Source organism: Bombus terrestris, chromosome 3 (genome assembly GCF_910591885.1).
Source record: "Bombus terrestris chromosome 3, iyBomTerr1.2, whole genome shotgun sequence".
Classification (NCBI taxonomy): Eukaryota; Metazoa; Arthropoda; class Insecta; order Hymenoptera; family Apidae; genus Bombus; species Bombus terrestris.
The window spans coordinates 11,486,530-11,504,290 of record NC_063271.1 but is presented as its reverse complement, the minus strand read 5'-3'; the positions used below and the strand labels follow the sequence as shown (position 1 = coordinate 11,504,290).

Genomic DNA, 17,761 nt, shown 5'->3' with positions numbered 1-17,761 from the left:
TGTTTCTGGCAGAAATCACTAGAATTTTAATTTATTTTGTTGTAAATTATCTCGTATCAACAACTGCTTCGTAACTATAAAAATTATTTAAAAACGTTCCCAAAGATATTTTATCTCCAGTGAACGTGTTAACTTCTGTCTTTACAAATTAGCGTCTCAGCTTCTTTACAAACCATTATTATCAAATATTTTTGAACATCATTGTCACTGTCGAAAAACGACGTGTCCCATCGATTGAAAGAATTAAAATCTTAAAGTCGAAGTTAATAATACAAAAGTTCTTTTCTTGTGATACATAGAAAATTTTTAAAAAAGGAAACATTTCTCTTTACAGTCTCGTGAATCCGAGAGAATCGTCGAACGATCACCCAACACCAGATCTAAATCTTCAACGCCACTGTCGACGTTGCTGTCGTCCAGTGGCGCATCATCAAGGAGTCGCGAGGCGTCGGCGGCAAAACGGCCGATCGTGCGGACGTGCTGAGTACTATTCCGCGGCTGCGAGTACCAGCAACAGCCCGAAGATTCTCCCAGCAAAGGGCAAGATGCACATGGAGGTGCAGGTGGCGCTCAACTTCGTGATATCGTACCTCTACAATAAACTGCCGCGAAGGCGAGTCAATATCTTCGGCGAGGAGCTGGAGAAGGCGCTGAAGGACAAGTTCAAGGGTCACTGGTACCCGGAGAAACCGTTCAAGGGATCCGCTTTCAGATGTCTGAAGACTGGCGACCCAGTGGATCCGGTTCTGGAACGGGCAGCCAAGGAGAGCGGCGTGCCTATTCAGGATATCCTGGAGAACCTACCAGCCGAGCTGGCCATCTGGGTCGATCCCGGAGAAGTCAGCTATCGAATTGGCGAAATGAACGCGGTGAAGATCCTCTACTCTGAAACCGGAGATCCACACGACGAGAGCTCGGCCGATCGAGAAGTTACCAAGACCTTCAATCCCGAGGCTCAGTGCTTCAGGCCTATCGAAGCCGTAGGCACTTCCTTGGGTGGGCTCAGTCTCAGCCCCAAGTCCACGTCGCCCTTCCCAAGCTCGCTCGGAAGCAATGCGAGCAATGGATCGTCAAATAATCAGCAAAGTGGTCATGGGTCCGGTTCCTCATCGGCACCTTCGCCGACGCCTATCACCAACTCGTTCAAGGGTTCGCCTAGTCCCGTCCCAGCTTTCATCCCACGAACTACCGCACCGCTCACATTCACCACCGCCACATTTGCGCAGACCAAGTTTGGTAGCACCAAACTGAAAACCAGCAGCAAACGGGCGAACAGGTTGGTTGATTACTGTTGTATCTTTTTGGGGATTGAGTTAGATGTTGTGGATGTTGAGGTGAACTTGACATTCTATTTGACTCCCTTTTTAACTTTAAATTTTAACATATATGATGAGAATTCACAGTCACAGTCTCAGTGTCTCCGTGTATCGTTCAACCTAAAGATCAACATCCCGACAGCAACCCTAGCCACAATCCGCGTAACCAACCTACCGATCATATAACTGAACTATGTGTAATCGTATAATTTCAGAATGTCCCCCACCGAGTTCTCGAATTACATCAAGCAACGTGCCATGCAGCAACAGATCCATCATCATCATCATCACCAACAGCACCAACAGCAACAGCAACAACAGCAACAACAACAGCAACAACAGCAGCAGGCTGCTACTGGTGGCTTGCCAGTGTCGCAGAGCTCTCCTCGGAGTCGCAGCCTGTCACCAGGAAGCTTAGTGACTGGTGCCGGTCAACAACACGCAGATCCAAGCGCGTATTTCTTCCAGCACGGTCCAGCCGCGTATCATCCTCAGTTTCCTCATCGCAACATCTTCGATTCGTCCAGCCACGGTGGTTACCTCTCCGCTGATCTATACACAGGCGTGAACTTCCCGTCATCTTACCTCGATCCAACGACGATCGCTGGCCACCAGTTCTACGGTGGCAGCGTGAACGGAACCAGCAACGCTGCAGGCAGCAATGGGAACTCGCAGAGCGCCGGCAATCTCGGCCCGGTTGGCTCAGCCGCGACGAATAGCAACGTGAACGGTTCTGGCCAACAACAGGATAAAACAGCGCTTGTCGAGGGTCTGAACAACTTTGGTCTCGGCTCCGTGGCGCCGTATCCGGCCAGCCAATACCAGCATCTCCTCGTAGCTAACTAATACCCCGCGCGAGTGAAGACCGAGCGACTGGCGCGATTCGATTCGCGCCTGCTCCTCTGTTGCTTCGCCAGACAGGCAGGAGGACAGCCGGAGGATCGTCTGAGAGACCGGGTCGATTGTAACCGTTCCTGGTCATCATGACAACGTTCCAGTCTCTCCCTCATGCGTCGAGACGTCGTCCAGAGTCTAGGTTCCGTAACCCTAACACACATATACAAACCCGATTTCGCTTGCACCATCTGATTGGAGGGCTTCTCGCGCACGCAGCGGACGATGCCGTCGAGATTCCTGCTCACCCACTAAATAGTTCCCACTCTGTCTCTCTCTGGCAAAAGGAGCATCCGACCGGAAGCCGCCATGTTACCTCTACATAGCCAAATCCTTAACGGATTGGTCTTCTTAAACATCTTCGTCGTGATACTCTGACGGTGATGAATTTTTCATCAAGGAAGCATCCAAAACTCATCGACTCCAGTTTTCTCATTCGATCCTATTCCGGATGGCCGAGAGAGGATTCTTAAGTGATACTCTCTCGTACGATGGACAGCCAATAGTATATGTATGAACAACGTGTAGATTAAGGCAGGGAGACAGGGAGCGGAAGAAAAGAGATACCTTCGGCAGAAAGGACGCAATCAGCACTGCGGAAGAGGCACCGGGTCGACGCGCGCGCGGGTCAAGGCGACGAGACTATTCGCGTGATAGAGGGATAATGAGAACGAGAGAACGAAAGCGGGAGAGTGCGAAAGAGAGAGAAAGAGAGAGAGAAAGGAAAGAGAGAACGTGTGAGAGAGTGAGAGTGAGATTATATAGAGCGTGTATAGAGGGATTCGAATTCGGTGCGCCTGTGTGCTGAGGCGTGCGTGCAAGACGTTCATAGGAGAAGAATGGTGAAGGAACGAAGAGGAGGAGGGACTGTTCGAAGCGATGGGACTCGCGAACGCGAACTTCGCAACCGACTAACGTAATAGAAAACCGCGTGTATCTAATATTCTGTAACTGTAAAACAACAATACGGACACCATGGACCCCGATTGAGATGGCGCTGGGCGCCCGTTCGATGAATGGCTGCTCCCTGTGTGTCTCGTTTAATCTACTGGGCAGGCCATTTTGAAAGAAGCTGGAAAAATAAAATTGTCGAGAATAGAATGTACACGTAACTCTATATAGATCACACAGAGAGACCAATTCGTGATTTTTGTTCGGGGTTTCAGAGAGGTAGAGAAAAAGAAAGAGAAAAATATAAAATGTCGAACGATGCGCCAAGCGTCCACACCTGGGACAGCGAAAGAGCCAAGAGACACACACACACATACACAGAAACGTGCAACAGCGTGCGTAAAATTTCACACGGGCCAGATTCACACGCAATGGACACACTCAATCCCGAAACATTTTACCTGGCGATCTACACACTTACACAACACATAACGTCTACATTCAACCACACGGAACGCCCCGCCTGGCTGGTGGCGTGCTGGCGACACTCACGATCGCATACACACATATTACACAGAGACACAGGATACACACACGCGTGCATCACGCGTCCGTGCAAAAGACACAGGAGGGCGGGGTGTGCGGACACTTAATATCGCGCACGACTTCACCAACACGTACACACAGATATTACCAACGTGTAATAATTTATTTTTTCACTGGTATAGTCGGAGAATTGATATTGAATATATCTGTAGAGCCTATGTATTATATTCAAAATATGCACTCACTTTGCGGGTTGTCGCGAAACGGTATAGGGACGGCCTGTATCCGCTCTGTCGAACCATCGACGAACGAACACCCTCGGTCGTAGTCGTACACGCATTTCCCGTTTATTCCTCTTGTTCGATCCGAAGAACGATCGAACAGAAAATATACGCGAACGAGCAAATAGAGAAAAAGAAGGAGGACAAAAGGAAGACGAAGAGGAAAGTTGTTAGAAGCGGTTTAAAATGCGACGAAGAACGCGAAGACGGCTGCCGTGGGATTCTTTCTCGATCGAGACGCAGATGGTGCTCGCAGTTCCAATACCGTTCGGAGAACTCGTCCTCGGTACGATTTTACATTTTATTTTTATAATAAATGCAGTAGAGCGTAGGAGAAGAAAAAAAAGTGAAAAAAGCAAAGGAAAGAGAAGAGAGCGGAAGAGGTAGAAAGGGAAAAAGAGATAGAGAGTGGCGGCGTGTTCGCACGAACGGGAATATGGCCGCGTTGCGTCGCTGCCCCGCTTATGAAACCGTACCGCTTCCGGTCCCGAGTTTAATCTCTCCGGGCGCGATTTCCTTTCAACGTGACGTCCTCTCCCCCATCCTATGCAACTATGACGTTCAACCGGACATCGCTGAGATTCTCGAAACGGAACAACATCATCCGATCGTGGGCAAACTTCGCGATACATCAGCAAACGTCTGTAAACTTTCGTAAACTTTCTTAATTCCACCGCTATCGAGCTTCTGGCTCTCCTTCGATTCATATGATATATATATATACCTTATATCGATCCTACTGGCGGAGGCAAAACGATTATTCAAACTTCCGTTAGTCGCCTCCGGTTTGACGATGTTGGAAGATCGAGGACAAAGGACGCATCGGAAGGGAAACAAAGCCACGGCGGTGAAGGGGTTGGAGCAGCGAGCAACCAGCCGGTTCGCGTTCGCGAGATTAATTAGGTGATTACGTTATTAAAGGCCACTGTTACTGTCCTCGACGGCCGTGCCACGACCGTGCTCGTGACCCCGAACACACCTCACGGCGTTCATACGCTTGCGGGCTTTTTGCGATGAGCGTTATACGGGACAAGTTCAATTTTCGAGGATAGTCACTGTTTTCATCGATGTATGATAGATTTCGCACCTTTTTAAATCGCTATATTGTCTGTTTGACGAATAAGTTTACCGAGAAAAGTTGATAAAATCTAGCGATTGAGGAAGCATGGCTGGACTGTTTTGTACGTTTATCTTTAAGAGATCGATCATGTATGAAATTATTTCAATTCTGTTTTTGGATATCTAAATGTAGAAGGCAAATTGATTATTCGATTCAAAGAAAATTAATAATACTTTTAGCTGGCTGAACAGCATAATGAATAAGTAGAAGTACTTACTACAAACCAATCTGAGATATGTAAAGACGCACAGTATAAGGCAAATCGATTATTCCATATTCAACAAGCAAATAATATCTCGAAATCACTGCTCTATTTCTACAAGCCATTTGAAATATCGAAAAGCGTCCAGCATAAGACAAGTTGATTAATCGACCTTCTACTCTTACAAACCATCTGAGATAACTAAAAACGTCCAGTAGAAGATAAGTTGATTACTCAATAAAAACCATATTTATGGCACTGTGAAATCATCATTCCACTTGTATAAATGATCTAAAATATTTAAAAACGGACAGTGACAGTATCAAATCATTTGATCGGTAAGACACCTAAAATCATACAGTATAAAACAAGTCTAGCGAAGAAGTTTCAAAAAATGTCCAATAGCTTAACGCAAGACCGCAAACTACAGACCCAAAAGTCAGCGTTCGAGATTAACCTGATGAATCATAATTTCTTCTTATTCGATCGCTTGTCAGATCGGGTCATGGTCGTTCTCGTCCGTCGAGCAGCGTAGAAAAAGCACGACAGCAACGATGGCGGAGGTGTCGCGAGCCGCGGGCCGGGCACTAGGTGCTAAAAGTATTAAAAAGTGTTTAATCTTGTCGTCGTGGGACAAACGTACGGAATACGCGCGGCCAGAGATTGTCGACTAGCTCGTGTGCTGTTTTTTACTCTTTCTTTTTTTTTTCTTAACAGCATAAAACGATGAAGGATAGATGACGTTTGCGTTGGTCGATCAGCTCGGTCCAACCGAGTCCTCTCTTAGACTAGTTTCGAAACCTTAGCGTGACTTTGTATCGTGTAAGTGTATAAGTAGCATAATTTTTAGGCGTAACTTTCATCGTTCTTTCGTACGAATTTTTATATAGCCAGTTTTGTATGACCGACGCTAAGCAGCAGCTTCCTGTACCGCGGTCGTTCCGTCTTGGACCGAATATCGTAGCGATCGACCGGCTCTGAAAACGAATCGATGCCTTCGTTCACCTTCATCCGATGCTCTAACACTCGAGTCGCGTGTTACATCGAGAATCACACAAGATTTCCCAAGAGAGAAAAAGAATTCTTCGATAGATAACGTGTGTCATCGAAGAGTCGTGGTTCTTTCTCAGTAACACGTCACTCTGAAGATCTAGGAAAGATGTACAAAAAAGGATCGATGACAAGATCGAAGCTAAATTGAAGCTTCGCGTTAGGAACAATTGGAAATTTTGGGATTTGAGGAAATATCGAACGAAAGATGGAAATGACGAGCAAGTCGGCAGGTTTCCGGCCACGCGAGGGGTGCTAAAAACAAGTTTTTAACCGCGGAACTAACAAGGGTAAAGAGGGGGCGAGAAAGCGCGGGGAACAGAGGCGTGAGAGGATAAGGCGGGAGATCAGTACCCTTTAGTAATATCTAAACTTAATTGTAACTATTAACGATACGTACGACTGTGGTAGCTATGCTAGTACCTGCTATTGTTAAAGAGAGAAAGATTGGAGAGAGCAAGAGAGAACGAGCGAGAGAAATCAATTGAAAGAATGAAGAGGTGGAAGAGAAGTGGAGAATCGCGATTTTCGAGGTTTGGTTCGTTGCGGAAGACGCAAGTCATCTTCGTATTCGGATCTAATTGTAGGTCCGATTACTATGTGGATCGTTGGTTTTCCGCGGAGAGAAACAACTTTGATGGAACGTGAGGATCGATGGATCGACGATTTAGCCTCGAGACGCGCAGAGATAACCGCAGAGAGCTTCTCGCGCCGATTATTTTTCTAATCTTTGTAATCGAACGAATTGGGTTCGCCATGAAACCCGCGAGAATATCCTCGATTCGACCGAAGAAAGGAGATCCCAGAGAGACAAATTCGTCGCGCTTTTTGGTCGTCGATCTTTGCGTCTCGGGGCGTCGCGATCCCTTTTCAACGATCAAAAGAAGGAGAGTGGAATGGCGAGAAGGATTTAAAAGGGTAGGAAAGGCGTTGAAGCAAGCGTTGCAATAAGTTGCGAATCAAATGCGGATCTCGGCTTGAGACGAGAGGCTCAGCTCAGCGAAGAATCAAACACACGTACACGATGTATACTCTTCTAGTAAAACCAAAAAAAAAAAAAGGAAAAAAGAACGAATCGGAAGGGAGTGAGAAAGAGAGAGAGAGAGAGAGAGATACTGAATCGAAACGGCGGACGAATGGAGAGATGGAACGGTTAATGTGACGCGCGATATGTGAAAGAAAATGAGTAGAGAGGGAGGAGGTAGAGAAGGGCAGAGAAAAGAACGGGATATTGATATAGAGCATACATTGAGATACACAAAAGATAAACATATAGTATTATACGATTACAATACGATTGTAATGAAACACTTTGTAAGCAAGGAAACAAAAAAAAAAAAAATTATGCATAGTTTTCCATAATCTGTAATGGATGTATTCGTTAACAAAAAAAAAAGAAAAAAAAAATAATGACGACGAGTGGTTAAGGTTAAAAATACGTACATACACACATACACACACGCACACAGACACGTAACATACACACGTACACACACAGGACACAGCTGAATAACCGTTCGAAGCAACTCGGGTACACGACACACAAGAAGTAAACGAAAAAGAATAAAAAAAAGTAAACTATTAATTAATAACACGAAGTAACGAGAGAGAGCGAGAGAGCGAGCGCGAGCGAGAGAGACGTAACAAACGGTAAATCTGTCTCTTTAAAGTATCATGTGTCTATAAACTATAGCGATTGATATTGTCTTTTTAACCGTAAATGGAGAAACAAGTAATCGTGGTAACGTAACTAATGTCATAGCGATAACCGAACACTGCAATATTAGATATAATATATATTCATACATTTATAGAGTGGAGAAGCGATGGAAGGTTGGCTAGAGGAGACACAGAAGGAGAGAAAGAAAATAGGAAAATTGTGCGTGGCTCTGACACGCGTAATTAAAAAAAAAAGGATCACTCAAAAAAAAAGAGAAAAATAGAAAAAAGTGGAACAGAAAAAAATTCAAAGCAACTCGAAACGGTATATCATCGATTCGTTCTGACTTTTCTTCTCTGTCGAAAGCTAGATATAAAAAAGAGAAAAAAGGAAAAAGTAACAAAAGGAGAATAATAACACACACAGCGAGAGAGAACGATGTGAACAGCAGTGGCGCCTAGCACACGCGTGTCAGTGCGGAAGTGAGCAAACGTGGTACGATCTCCAGGCACAGTTGAAAAGAGAAAGCCGTTTCATGCTAAAACAGCGAGAGTAGAGCAAAACGAAAAGCTGAATGGAAGAAAACAATATTAAATATGCGTTTTGTGTATCGGACACACTCGAAGCTACAACACGCGCACACGCACATACACACACACACACACACACACACACACACACACACACACACACACACACACATGCACATACACATACACATACACCCACGAGCATATACACAGAAACACAGACCCACACTTACACACACATGCACACAGAGTAACACAAAGAAAGACCCAAAAAAAAAAAAACCTATCGATTATTCTACCAAGTAATGAATTAACAAGAGGATGATCATTAGATTTGTAATTAATTACATATATATTTTTCAATACTTTAACTACTTGCTGAATGTAAACTATATACATATAATTATATATTATATATATTATATATATATTATATATACACACACATACCGCGTAGAGCTGTACCTCGATTACAGCGTGGCGAAGAGGGCTGCCCCGTTGATTACCGGTTCTGCACGGGGTCGCACCTGACCCGGTAACGAAAACATACCTATACCTACCAAACACGAGAGCTAAACAAGGAAGTAAGACTCAATCGATGTAGAAGAAAATATCGTTTGGACATTCGTGGAGAACCGGAAATGGACGGATCAACCCTCGATTGCGGGACCGGAGGGCGACGCGCCATGTTGACTCTAAAGCTACGCCCTCCGGGCAGGAAGAGATTTACGAGAAACGAGAGAATGGAAGAAACCTTTTTGTACCCCACCCAAGTCACACTCTCGGTGTCGAAACGGTAAAGAAAAACCAAAAAAACAAGCAACTATGTTACTCGTGTAAGTGCATCCTAAATGTAACTGTTACGAAATGCCCCTTCTCCGAAGCCCCACCCCAGGCCCCGGTCTTCATCGTTTCGTACGTAGCAAGAGAGGGATGAAACAAGCGGCAGAGAGGCCGGATAAAATGAAAAAAAAAGAAACAAGAAGAAAGAGGAGATAATAGTGTGAGAATAATGACAGATGAGAGCGTGAAATGAGAGAAAGATAGAATACACATGTGTATGCGTCGTGTGCGAATAAAAGGATGCGAATCGCGTGAATTTTCGATGAATTTAGTCGCGAACGGTGCATCGACGATCGTTCGAAGCACCGCATAACCAGAGTATGCGAAGAAACGAAAGATCAACGCGGTGAAACGAAATTTCCGGTGGCTGAGGACCACGCGAGAAAATTTCTCGGTTCTCGGTTCAGGTGCAGATCCCTTGTTTCTCAACCCCTTGCGTAACGCGACGCGTTTTCCTTTTCGTTCTGTTCGCTGGCGGTTTACATATGTGCGCGCCTATGTTCTTTCCACCGTATCGTCGTTTTACCACTTTTTTATGGACGTGTTACACTTGTTATCACTCGTATCGAATGGAAGAACGAGAGACGATTTAATGATACGTGTACGTACGAATGTGCATGAAAATGTATGCGTGTGAGAGAGAGAGAGAGAAACAGAGAGAAAGAATAAATGGTGCAAGTGGGTGAACATGAGGATGTCTGCAAGCGAGACAAACAGCGAGACACTGTGCGCCTATATATGTATATCTGTATATAGGTACCTTTTTCAACCGCTACCGCTGTTTCCTTTATACTACTTCTTATCCTTTTTTTATTACTATTATTATTATTATTATTATTAATATTGATTATATATAGAATTATTGTAATTGAGATGTATTTTCTGTTGGCTTTAGATTTTGTTCCTTTATTTTTGTACGAAAACCGTTTTACCTTTACTACGTGTGCATTATGTAAGCTATAAATATGTATATATATAAATATATGTATATATGTATTTATATATATATATATTTATATACATGAACACTTTTTTTCTTACCGTTGCATCGATTTAAAGATCTATCTATGGTGGATCTATCGATCGCGCGCACGATGCTGATCGTTGACAAAGGTCGTTTGTTAGAACAATGATATTGTTCAACGATTTCGCGAAACGATCGGCGACGTCCGCGAATATTCTTAGTTTTTAAGGTGACTCTTTTCACGAATCACTTTCTTTTTTCTTTTTGTTCTCTTATCGTTTATTTTAATCTTTTCTTTTTCTTTTTGATAGTTTGTTATTGTTGTTTCTTTTTGTCCTTTTTTTTGTATGATATATTTGATTATACCAGCGTGCTTCGCTCCTCCAAATAATATATTACATATTGCTATATATATACATATATATATTTTTGTTAATAATACAGTGGTTTGATACAACTACGATAATTTATTCTGTTGTAACAGATTTGTTTTCTATATCTCTTTACGAATCCCACAAATGCGTTATTAATATACAAATACATATATATATACATATATATGTAGATATATATATGTATACAAATAGAGGACACGTGCATATATATAAAAGTATAAATATATATGTATAGAGCATTATACATACTTATATGAGAAAATATCGATTATATATACATATATATATTATATACATATACATACACTGCTACATTATATTTTGTTTAACGAGGAGATAAACCAAAAGAGCAAAATAAAAAAACGAAAAATCCAAGAAAAAAAAATGGGAACGAGATAAAAGAGAGAGAGAGAGAGAGAGAGAGAGAAGAAGAGAATCAGAGTTTTCGGCGTGTTGCTTGTTCTGAATTAAACATCAGGTTGAGAAGGATGAAATGGATGCGTGAGAGAGAAAGAATTGACAGAAGCGTTTCTTGAAATTTTTCGAGCGTTTTCGAGCCGTTCTTTCAGAAGGAAGAGAGAAGAAGTTAGTGACTTTCGGAACAAAATACAGGAGGAAAGAAGAGAGGGATGAAAGTACACGTTACACATACTAACATACACGTACACATACGCATAGAAGACACGAACTATCGACAAGTAACACACCGGCTGAAATCTAGGGACGTGATCGAACGAAGGTGGGAAGGGAAAACCAAAAAATAGACAAGTGTGAGATAAAAATGAAACTCGCGTGTAATATACTTATAATATCATTTTGTAAATTATTTTTTGTATTTTTATATATATATATATATATACATATATATAAATATCGAAGCATACGACACAAAAAGCGGAACAGTGTTTGTGCGTACGAAGAGAAAGAGAGAAAGGACGAATGGAAGAACAGGTGGAAAGGGAAAGGGAATAAAATTGTGGGCAGAACAATTCTGAGTGATTGCTTGAAATGTTTGGAAAGCAAACGAAATGGAAGAGTGTCATGTAGGAAACACGGTGAAAGCGTGTGAGAGAGAGAGAGAGAGAGAGAGAGAGTATGTGTAAAAGAGAGAAAGAATACGAAAAAACTCGTGACGCATTGATAAAACACTGACGATATTTAAATCGATCGTTGATAAAAAAAAAAGTAGGAAAAATCGTCCTTTCGTTGATCGAGAGGGACGCCAGGAAAGATGCTGTTCGTTTAAAACGTTAAGAGAAAAAGCGTAAAAGACGCGTGCGTTGATACAATGCGCCTGTATGCAGCCTGTTCGTGAACACAGACACACAGACATACACACAATCTCACAAAATACATATTGTTTATGTTAATTTCGTGACACGACCAATGTCCCGAGAATAATGATAATGGATTTTTGTTCCCTATTATTTGTACCTTTGTATTGTATTCTGCAGCTTGTCAAATGCTTTGTTTATTACTACTATTACTACTACTATTATCTCGTTATTCTTATTACTCTTATATAAAAATGATTATTCTTATTAATATTATTGCTACTCTACTGCTATCAATTTTTTAGATATTGTACCGCATTCGTCGACCTTGTTTCCGTATAAATGCCACTCTTTTGTCGCACGTCCATCGAAACACCGGCGCGCAGCCACGTGTTTCTTTTCTTTAAAACAAAAGAAAAGAGAAAGACATTTTTAAGAAAATAACAAAGAAACGAGAAAGACGTAGCGCGATCGCTTCCAAAGAGAACTTATGCGACTTTTGCGACAGCAGTGGAAACCTCGCAACAACCAGTTTAGTCGTATTTAGTAAAGCCCAGAGAAGCAGCGGCGTGCTGTTCATTTTATTAATTAAGGACATCGCGCGCTAGAGCCGCTTGGCGAACGGAAGCGACATGCGCTTCCGGCCGAGACACGAATTCGTGGAGCACGAACAGCGGTCGAGGGTGGTGAACGCTTCGAAAGAAAATCAACAAAGGATCGAGGAGGTGAAACGAACGAAAAAATGATGAAAACGGATCCAGATGTTTTATAATTTTATAGAAAAAAATACACCGTCGATTCCGGGCAAGCTCGATGTTCATGGAATCCTAGAAAAAAAAAAACGAGAAATTAGATCGCAGATTCTTTTACGAAAGCTTCGATCGAGCTTCACGCGCGTTTAAAAGTCGCCAAAAATTATACATTACATTACAAATGGCGACTTTTCGCAGGAAAACGATCACCCTCCTCGATCAATGTAGATCGATCAACGTGTGTCATTATTTATCGATTCGAACGATCGAAGGTGCGCTGTTAATTTCGCGATGTTGTTTCGTGTCTCCATCGTTCAGTGGCTTTCCTTGTACTTGGCTGCGGAGATCCGTCGTGAAAAGTTTCAAGAAAATTTCGTTTCACGCGTACAAGAACGAGCGAATGGGTTTAATAAGGCGAAGAGGAAATGGCGGAAAGAATAAGAGAGAACGTTTCCTGATTGTTTGCCTGCATGAGCGTATATGCGAGCGTGCATGCGGTAATGGAGGAAACTTTTCGTTTTCCGCGAGAGAGTGTTCTTTCTTACATATAGTTTCTCGTGCAAATACGGCGGACGAGGGTGGTGCCGATCAATCTCGCTTCCTGGATCGAATCCCCGCCCATGTCGCTCGGACCTCCATTAATCGATTTGAATTGCAGCTCGTGCCGCGACTCTCTCTCTCTCTCTCTCTCTCTCTCTCTCTCTCTCCCTCTCTCGCCAATTTTGGGCAGAGTCCAATCCTCTGGTGAACTTTAGTTTTGGAATAAAATAAAATATCTCTGCACTTTTAGAATCTCTGGATATTGTTCCGTTATAAAAAGCATTGCTGACTTGATTTATCAAGCTATTTTTCTCAGTAAAACAGCGACACTACAGATTTTTATGACAATTTTAAGAAGAGTGAACTTCGTGCAGAAACTTGCAAATTTGATATTAGATCCATAGATACACTTTGCTGAAATTTATTTTAGATTTTCAATAAGATTTCATGATATTCCATATTCCACTATCTTACGATGTTCATTGTAAGAATATTCGCTCAAGGACGTTTCAGTTATTGACTTCGATAGAATATTAAAATATTATTAAGTTAAAGTTTGTTACTGTTTTATAAAGTTTAATAGGAAGAGGTTCAGTCGACAATATTTTAATTATCGATTGGAATGGACGACAGAAACAATTGGTACTCTGCCCAGGAATAAATAGACAATTAACCCGACCGAGAGGGGGCAGTTTCGTGGCAGATCTCTTTATTATAAAAAAAAAAAAAAAAAAAAACGATCGAAGGGAGAAGATCCAGGATGGCGTCGATGAGGTCAAGGGGAGGGCGCCTGGTATTAGTACACATTAGTTTCTTCGATAGGAGGCGCCCAATTAGTTGTTGGAATTTTGTAGTCTAGGCGATAATTCTCGATATAGTTCAATGTTGTCGAGTTTCTATTAGTTGAGCGAGCGAACGCGCACGATTGTCGTCGGAAACCGGAACGAGCCAGGGGATTTCGACAGTGCTTCCGGTCAGTCACGTGTTCAAAACGATCTATGACAACGACGTGCTTCGAGTCGACGTATCGCTTGATAATCGAGTGTGCGTTTTTTCTCGCGAATTAAGCCGATGGTTGTTCCTAATATTCGTTTGAAAAATCGATGACGATAACGAAAGATGATCGTATTTTGCTGTAACACGCTTTAAGATCGATCTTTAGCTCAATGGTTTTTCGAATAAAAGCATTACGTTCTATGAAGAAAAAAAAAAAAACCAAGCCAGTTTTCTATTCTTGAGAGACAAAGACGAGAAAATGTAAGATTTTTAGTAAAGTATATTTTGAGATAATTAGTTGAAGCATTACGAGCTTTCTAGAACAAAGCAAAACCACGGCAACGTACGCAAATGATCATCGAACGATTGACCGAAGCCAATTCGTTGATAGTGTCTTCTAGTTTTGATCGACATTTTTGGAGAAGATAATGCGTTCGATGGATTTACGTAAACGTAGCCTCGTCCTCTGTTCTGGGGAAACCGAGGCACGTGTTTTATCATCGTACGTCTTGCAGAACGCGCTTGTTTCTCTAAAACCGAGCTTGAAAATTGCACGAGTCGATTCTATATGGTAGCAGAAATTCAAAGTTCTTCTTATATTTTTTTAAAAAAGAGAGAAAATAACCAAATTTCGGTGAGGTTTGCTTCTCATCGAATGGAACCGAATTGATGAATTAATTCTCGTCGAATTTAATTTCGTTTTACGATCAATGTAAATAGCAGGGAATGGGTGAAAAAAAGAAGCTAGGAATTTTCAATGGCAGGATCTATACGATTTTAATATCCGATTCGACGAGAGGATCGTGAAATATATGAGGACGCTTGAAATACCAGTTGGAAGGACTTTATTCGTTGATATTGATTTTGATACAACAACGCAGAATAGATTTGCCGATTTAGACTAGTTTTCCTCGACTTTTATAGAAATTTTATACACACCTCGACACAGTATCAGTATCCTCCAACTACTTAGCGATCCAAGCGATACGAAAACCTTGCGGACCTTGAAAGTTTAGAGGAAGTTTGGGAAAATTCTTTTGTTATCTCGTTGCGAGTTTCGTCCATCTCCATCAACATGTTCCGAATCATTACAAATGAACAGTCCAAAAGCATCTTCCTCGAAAAAGAAGAAGAAGAACAAAGAAGGAGTTCCCTAGCAAAAAAAAAGAAATAAGCAAATAAACTGACGAAATTTTCGCAACGTTTAAGGTTAAGAAGCTATTTTCGTATTTCTATTGAATAGGCAAGGGAGGAATGAATCGAATCTTGAATTAATAACCGAATAACGAAATTAAATTCAAGAGTTGAATAGAAAATGCTTGTCGGAGAGACAAAGAAAAGTGATAGGAAAAAATGAATCGAACCTTGAAGAAACGACCGAGCAGATCCTGTTCTCCGGTCCGATTTCCGGTTTCCTTCGAGACCCAGCGACTCGTCTCCGCGAATCGATGTATGGTTAAGTCGCGACGAATATCCAGTCATTAGGTCCGTTCGAAGTGTCGCGACGAGTCAAGAGGAAATTTCTTGACTGGGACGGACACTTCCGTGCAGCGCCTCCTTCGACACGCGACCATCAATCTTAAACCCGCGAATCAACGGACTTCCGGTTGTCTGCCTTCCCCATATTTCCTTAACAATAGTTGTTTTTTTTCTGTTCATCTATTTTCAGTTGGAAAGAGAGGTGAGAAGAATGGATTGTTTAAAAAGAGACTGTTAAGCAAAAGAGAAGTGTAAAATGTTTATCGAAACGTTCATTACTGGGTCACGATATTGTTACGAGATACGGGACATTTATAACAAGTGATCAATTTCGCTGTTTGAAAATTCCTTTGTTTTAGTATTACAGCACGTGAACTATATTGGTGGACTGTGGATTTTTATGCATTTGTTCATGATTATTCCACTAGATAATTCATTTTTATTCTCATTTGCTCGTATAACTTAAAAATACGCGTTGACCTGGCGCATAGCCAAACATGTTAAAGATCGAAGGTCAGAGAAATTTTGCGCAAAGTGAAGTCCTTGGAGTTGCGGATTTGACGATTGGAAATGGAAGGGAGGAGATAGAGACGCGTCTCTGTTGCACGGTCGCTAATCCACGACGTGTGAACGTTAGATGAAACCTTTATCTATATATTTGCCACGATATTCAATACGTGAATGAGTATATCTATTAAAATAATATTGATATAAATACATAGAGACAGCGAGAGAGAGAAAGCGTGGAAGAATGAAAGGGAGAGAGCGAGAGAGAGCTCGTAGAGAGAGCGTGTAAGGGAGAGTGTGCGAGCGCGAACGACGAAGAGAGAGAAAGTATGGTAATATCATGAAATTATTATTCTTTGTTACTTCTTTATAATTAAAACAATAAAAAAGCTGCTGAATAAAAAGATGAGCGATGTTTTTTTTATTTTCAGTTGATAGAAAAATGCTAATTCACTAACAGAATCGGACGAATATGATATTTGGAGTCCGAATGGTTAATTTAAATATAATCCAATTGCTCGGGATGATTGGAGTGGGCGGTCGAAAATAAATAATTCATTTATGTTCGATTTAAGTAACTTCAAGAGAGTCGAGATAGTGTTTAAATGCAAAACTGAAGCTAATTTCAGGCTCAAATTCAAAACCCTTGGAGCTTGAAATTTTCATAAAAGTTGCAAGTTTACAAATTTAAATTGTAATCGAAATTTAAATTGTGAACTTCGAATTCTCCGAGTGTTCACATATAAGTTAAATTCTTCGGCTCGTTCTAATCGATAGATGGTTACTGTCTTAATCCTCCTTTGAAACTTTGATTAAGACTATCATACACTGATTAACACGCAGCTATCATTTTTATAAGTTGAGTAATAAAATCATTAATCCTAAAATGGCTTCGATCAAAATCTAAATAAGAAACCAAACATGCAACAGCTCTTAAAAATGAGACGGAAATTAACACTTCAACATTTCATCTACCATCTGTTCTACACTTCTATAAAATTCCTATGATTTTGAAATTCCTCCTCGAACTGCCTCCTACGTTTTCCAAGCCTTAAATTCATCGCGATCTCTCGTTGTCGTCCTAGGAACTTTCGTTTTCACAATGAACAAAATTGCGAATACGACGGTTATTCGACGAACGAATCGGCGTTTTGATCAGAATCCAGCGGAAAACGTATCGAGAAATTTATTTGCATTCGTTTTGAAATTCTCGCGATGCGATATCGTACGGTCGCGAGTTGGCATACTTGTCGCATTAATTCAACGGAGATCGCCGTGTGATACGTTTGCAAAATGATATTTCGTTAGAACACGACTGTTCGACCGTGATACATGTACGTTCGTCGAAATATTTTCCGTTCGCTGTTTACTCGTTGTTGTCTGGCTGTGAAAAGTGGAATTTCATACGAAACGCGTGGAAACGGGCAGGAAAAAATATTTATTTTCCACCGTATCGGGATGAAACGCGTTCGATTTCGCTGGTCGATCGATATGTCTTTCTTTTTTCCTTTTCACTTCGAT

The 17,761-nt window shown here is 41.6% G+C and overlaps 1 protein-coding gene across 3 annotated transcripts in view; it reads left to right on the top strand.

Annotated features, from left to right (window-relative positions):
• The window catches only part of LOC100648816 (protein Tob1), a 123,827-nt gene extending 107,183 nt beyond the window's left edge, over nt 1–16,644 (top strand). For all 3 annotated transcript variants that reach the window (XM_020868691.2, XM_012321138.3, XM_012321139.3), the window contains 2 exons: nt 335–1,276; nt 1,532–16,644. In XM_020868691.2, the coding sequence (XP_020724350.1) occupies nt 546–1,276; nt 1,532–2,162 (1,362 nt within the window). In that variant the 5' untranslated portion in view covers nt 335–545 and the 3' untranslated portion in view covers nt 2,163–16,644. The remainder of the gene's footprint in view (nt 1–334; nt 1,277–1,531) is intronic.
• The last annotated feature ends 1,117 nt before the right edge of the window (nt 16,645–17,761 follow it).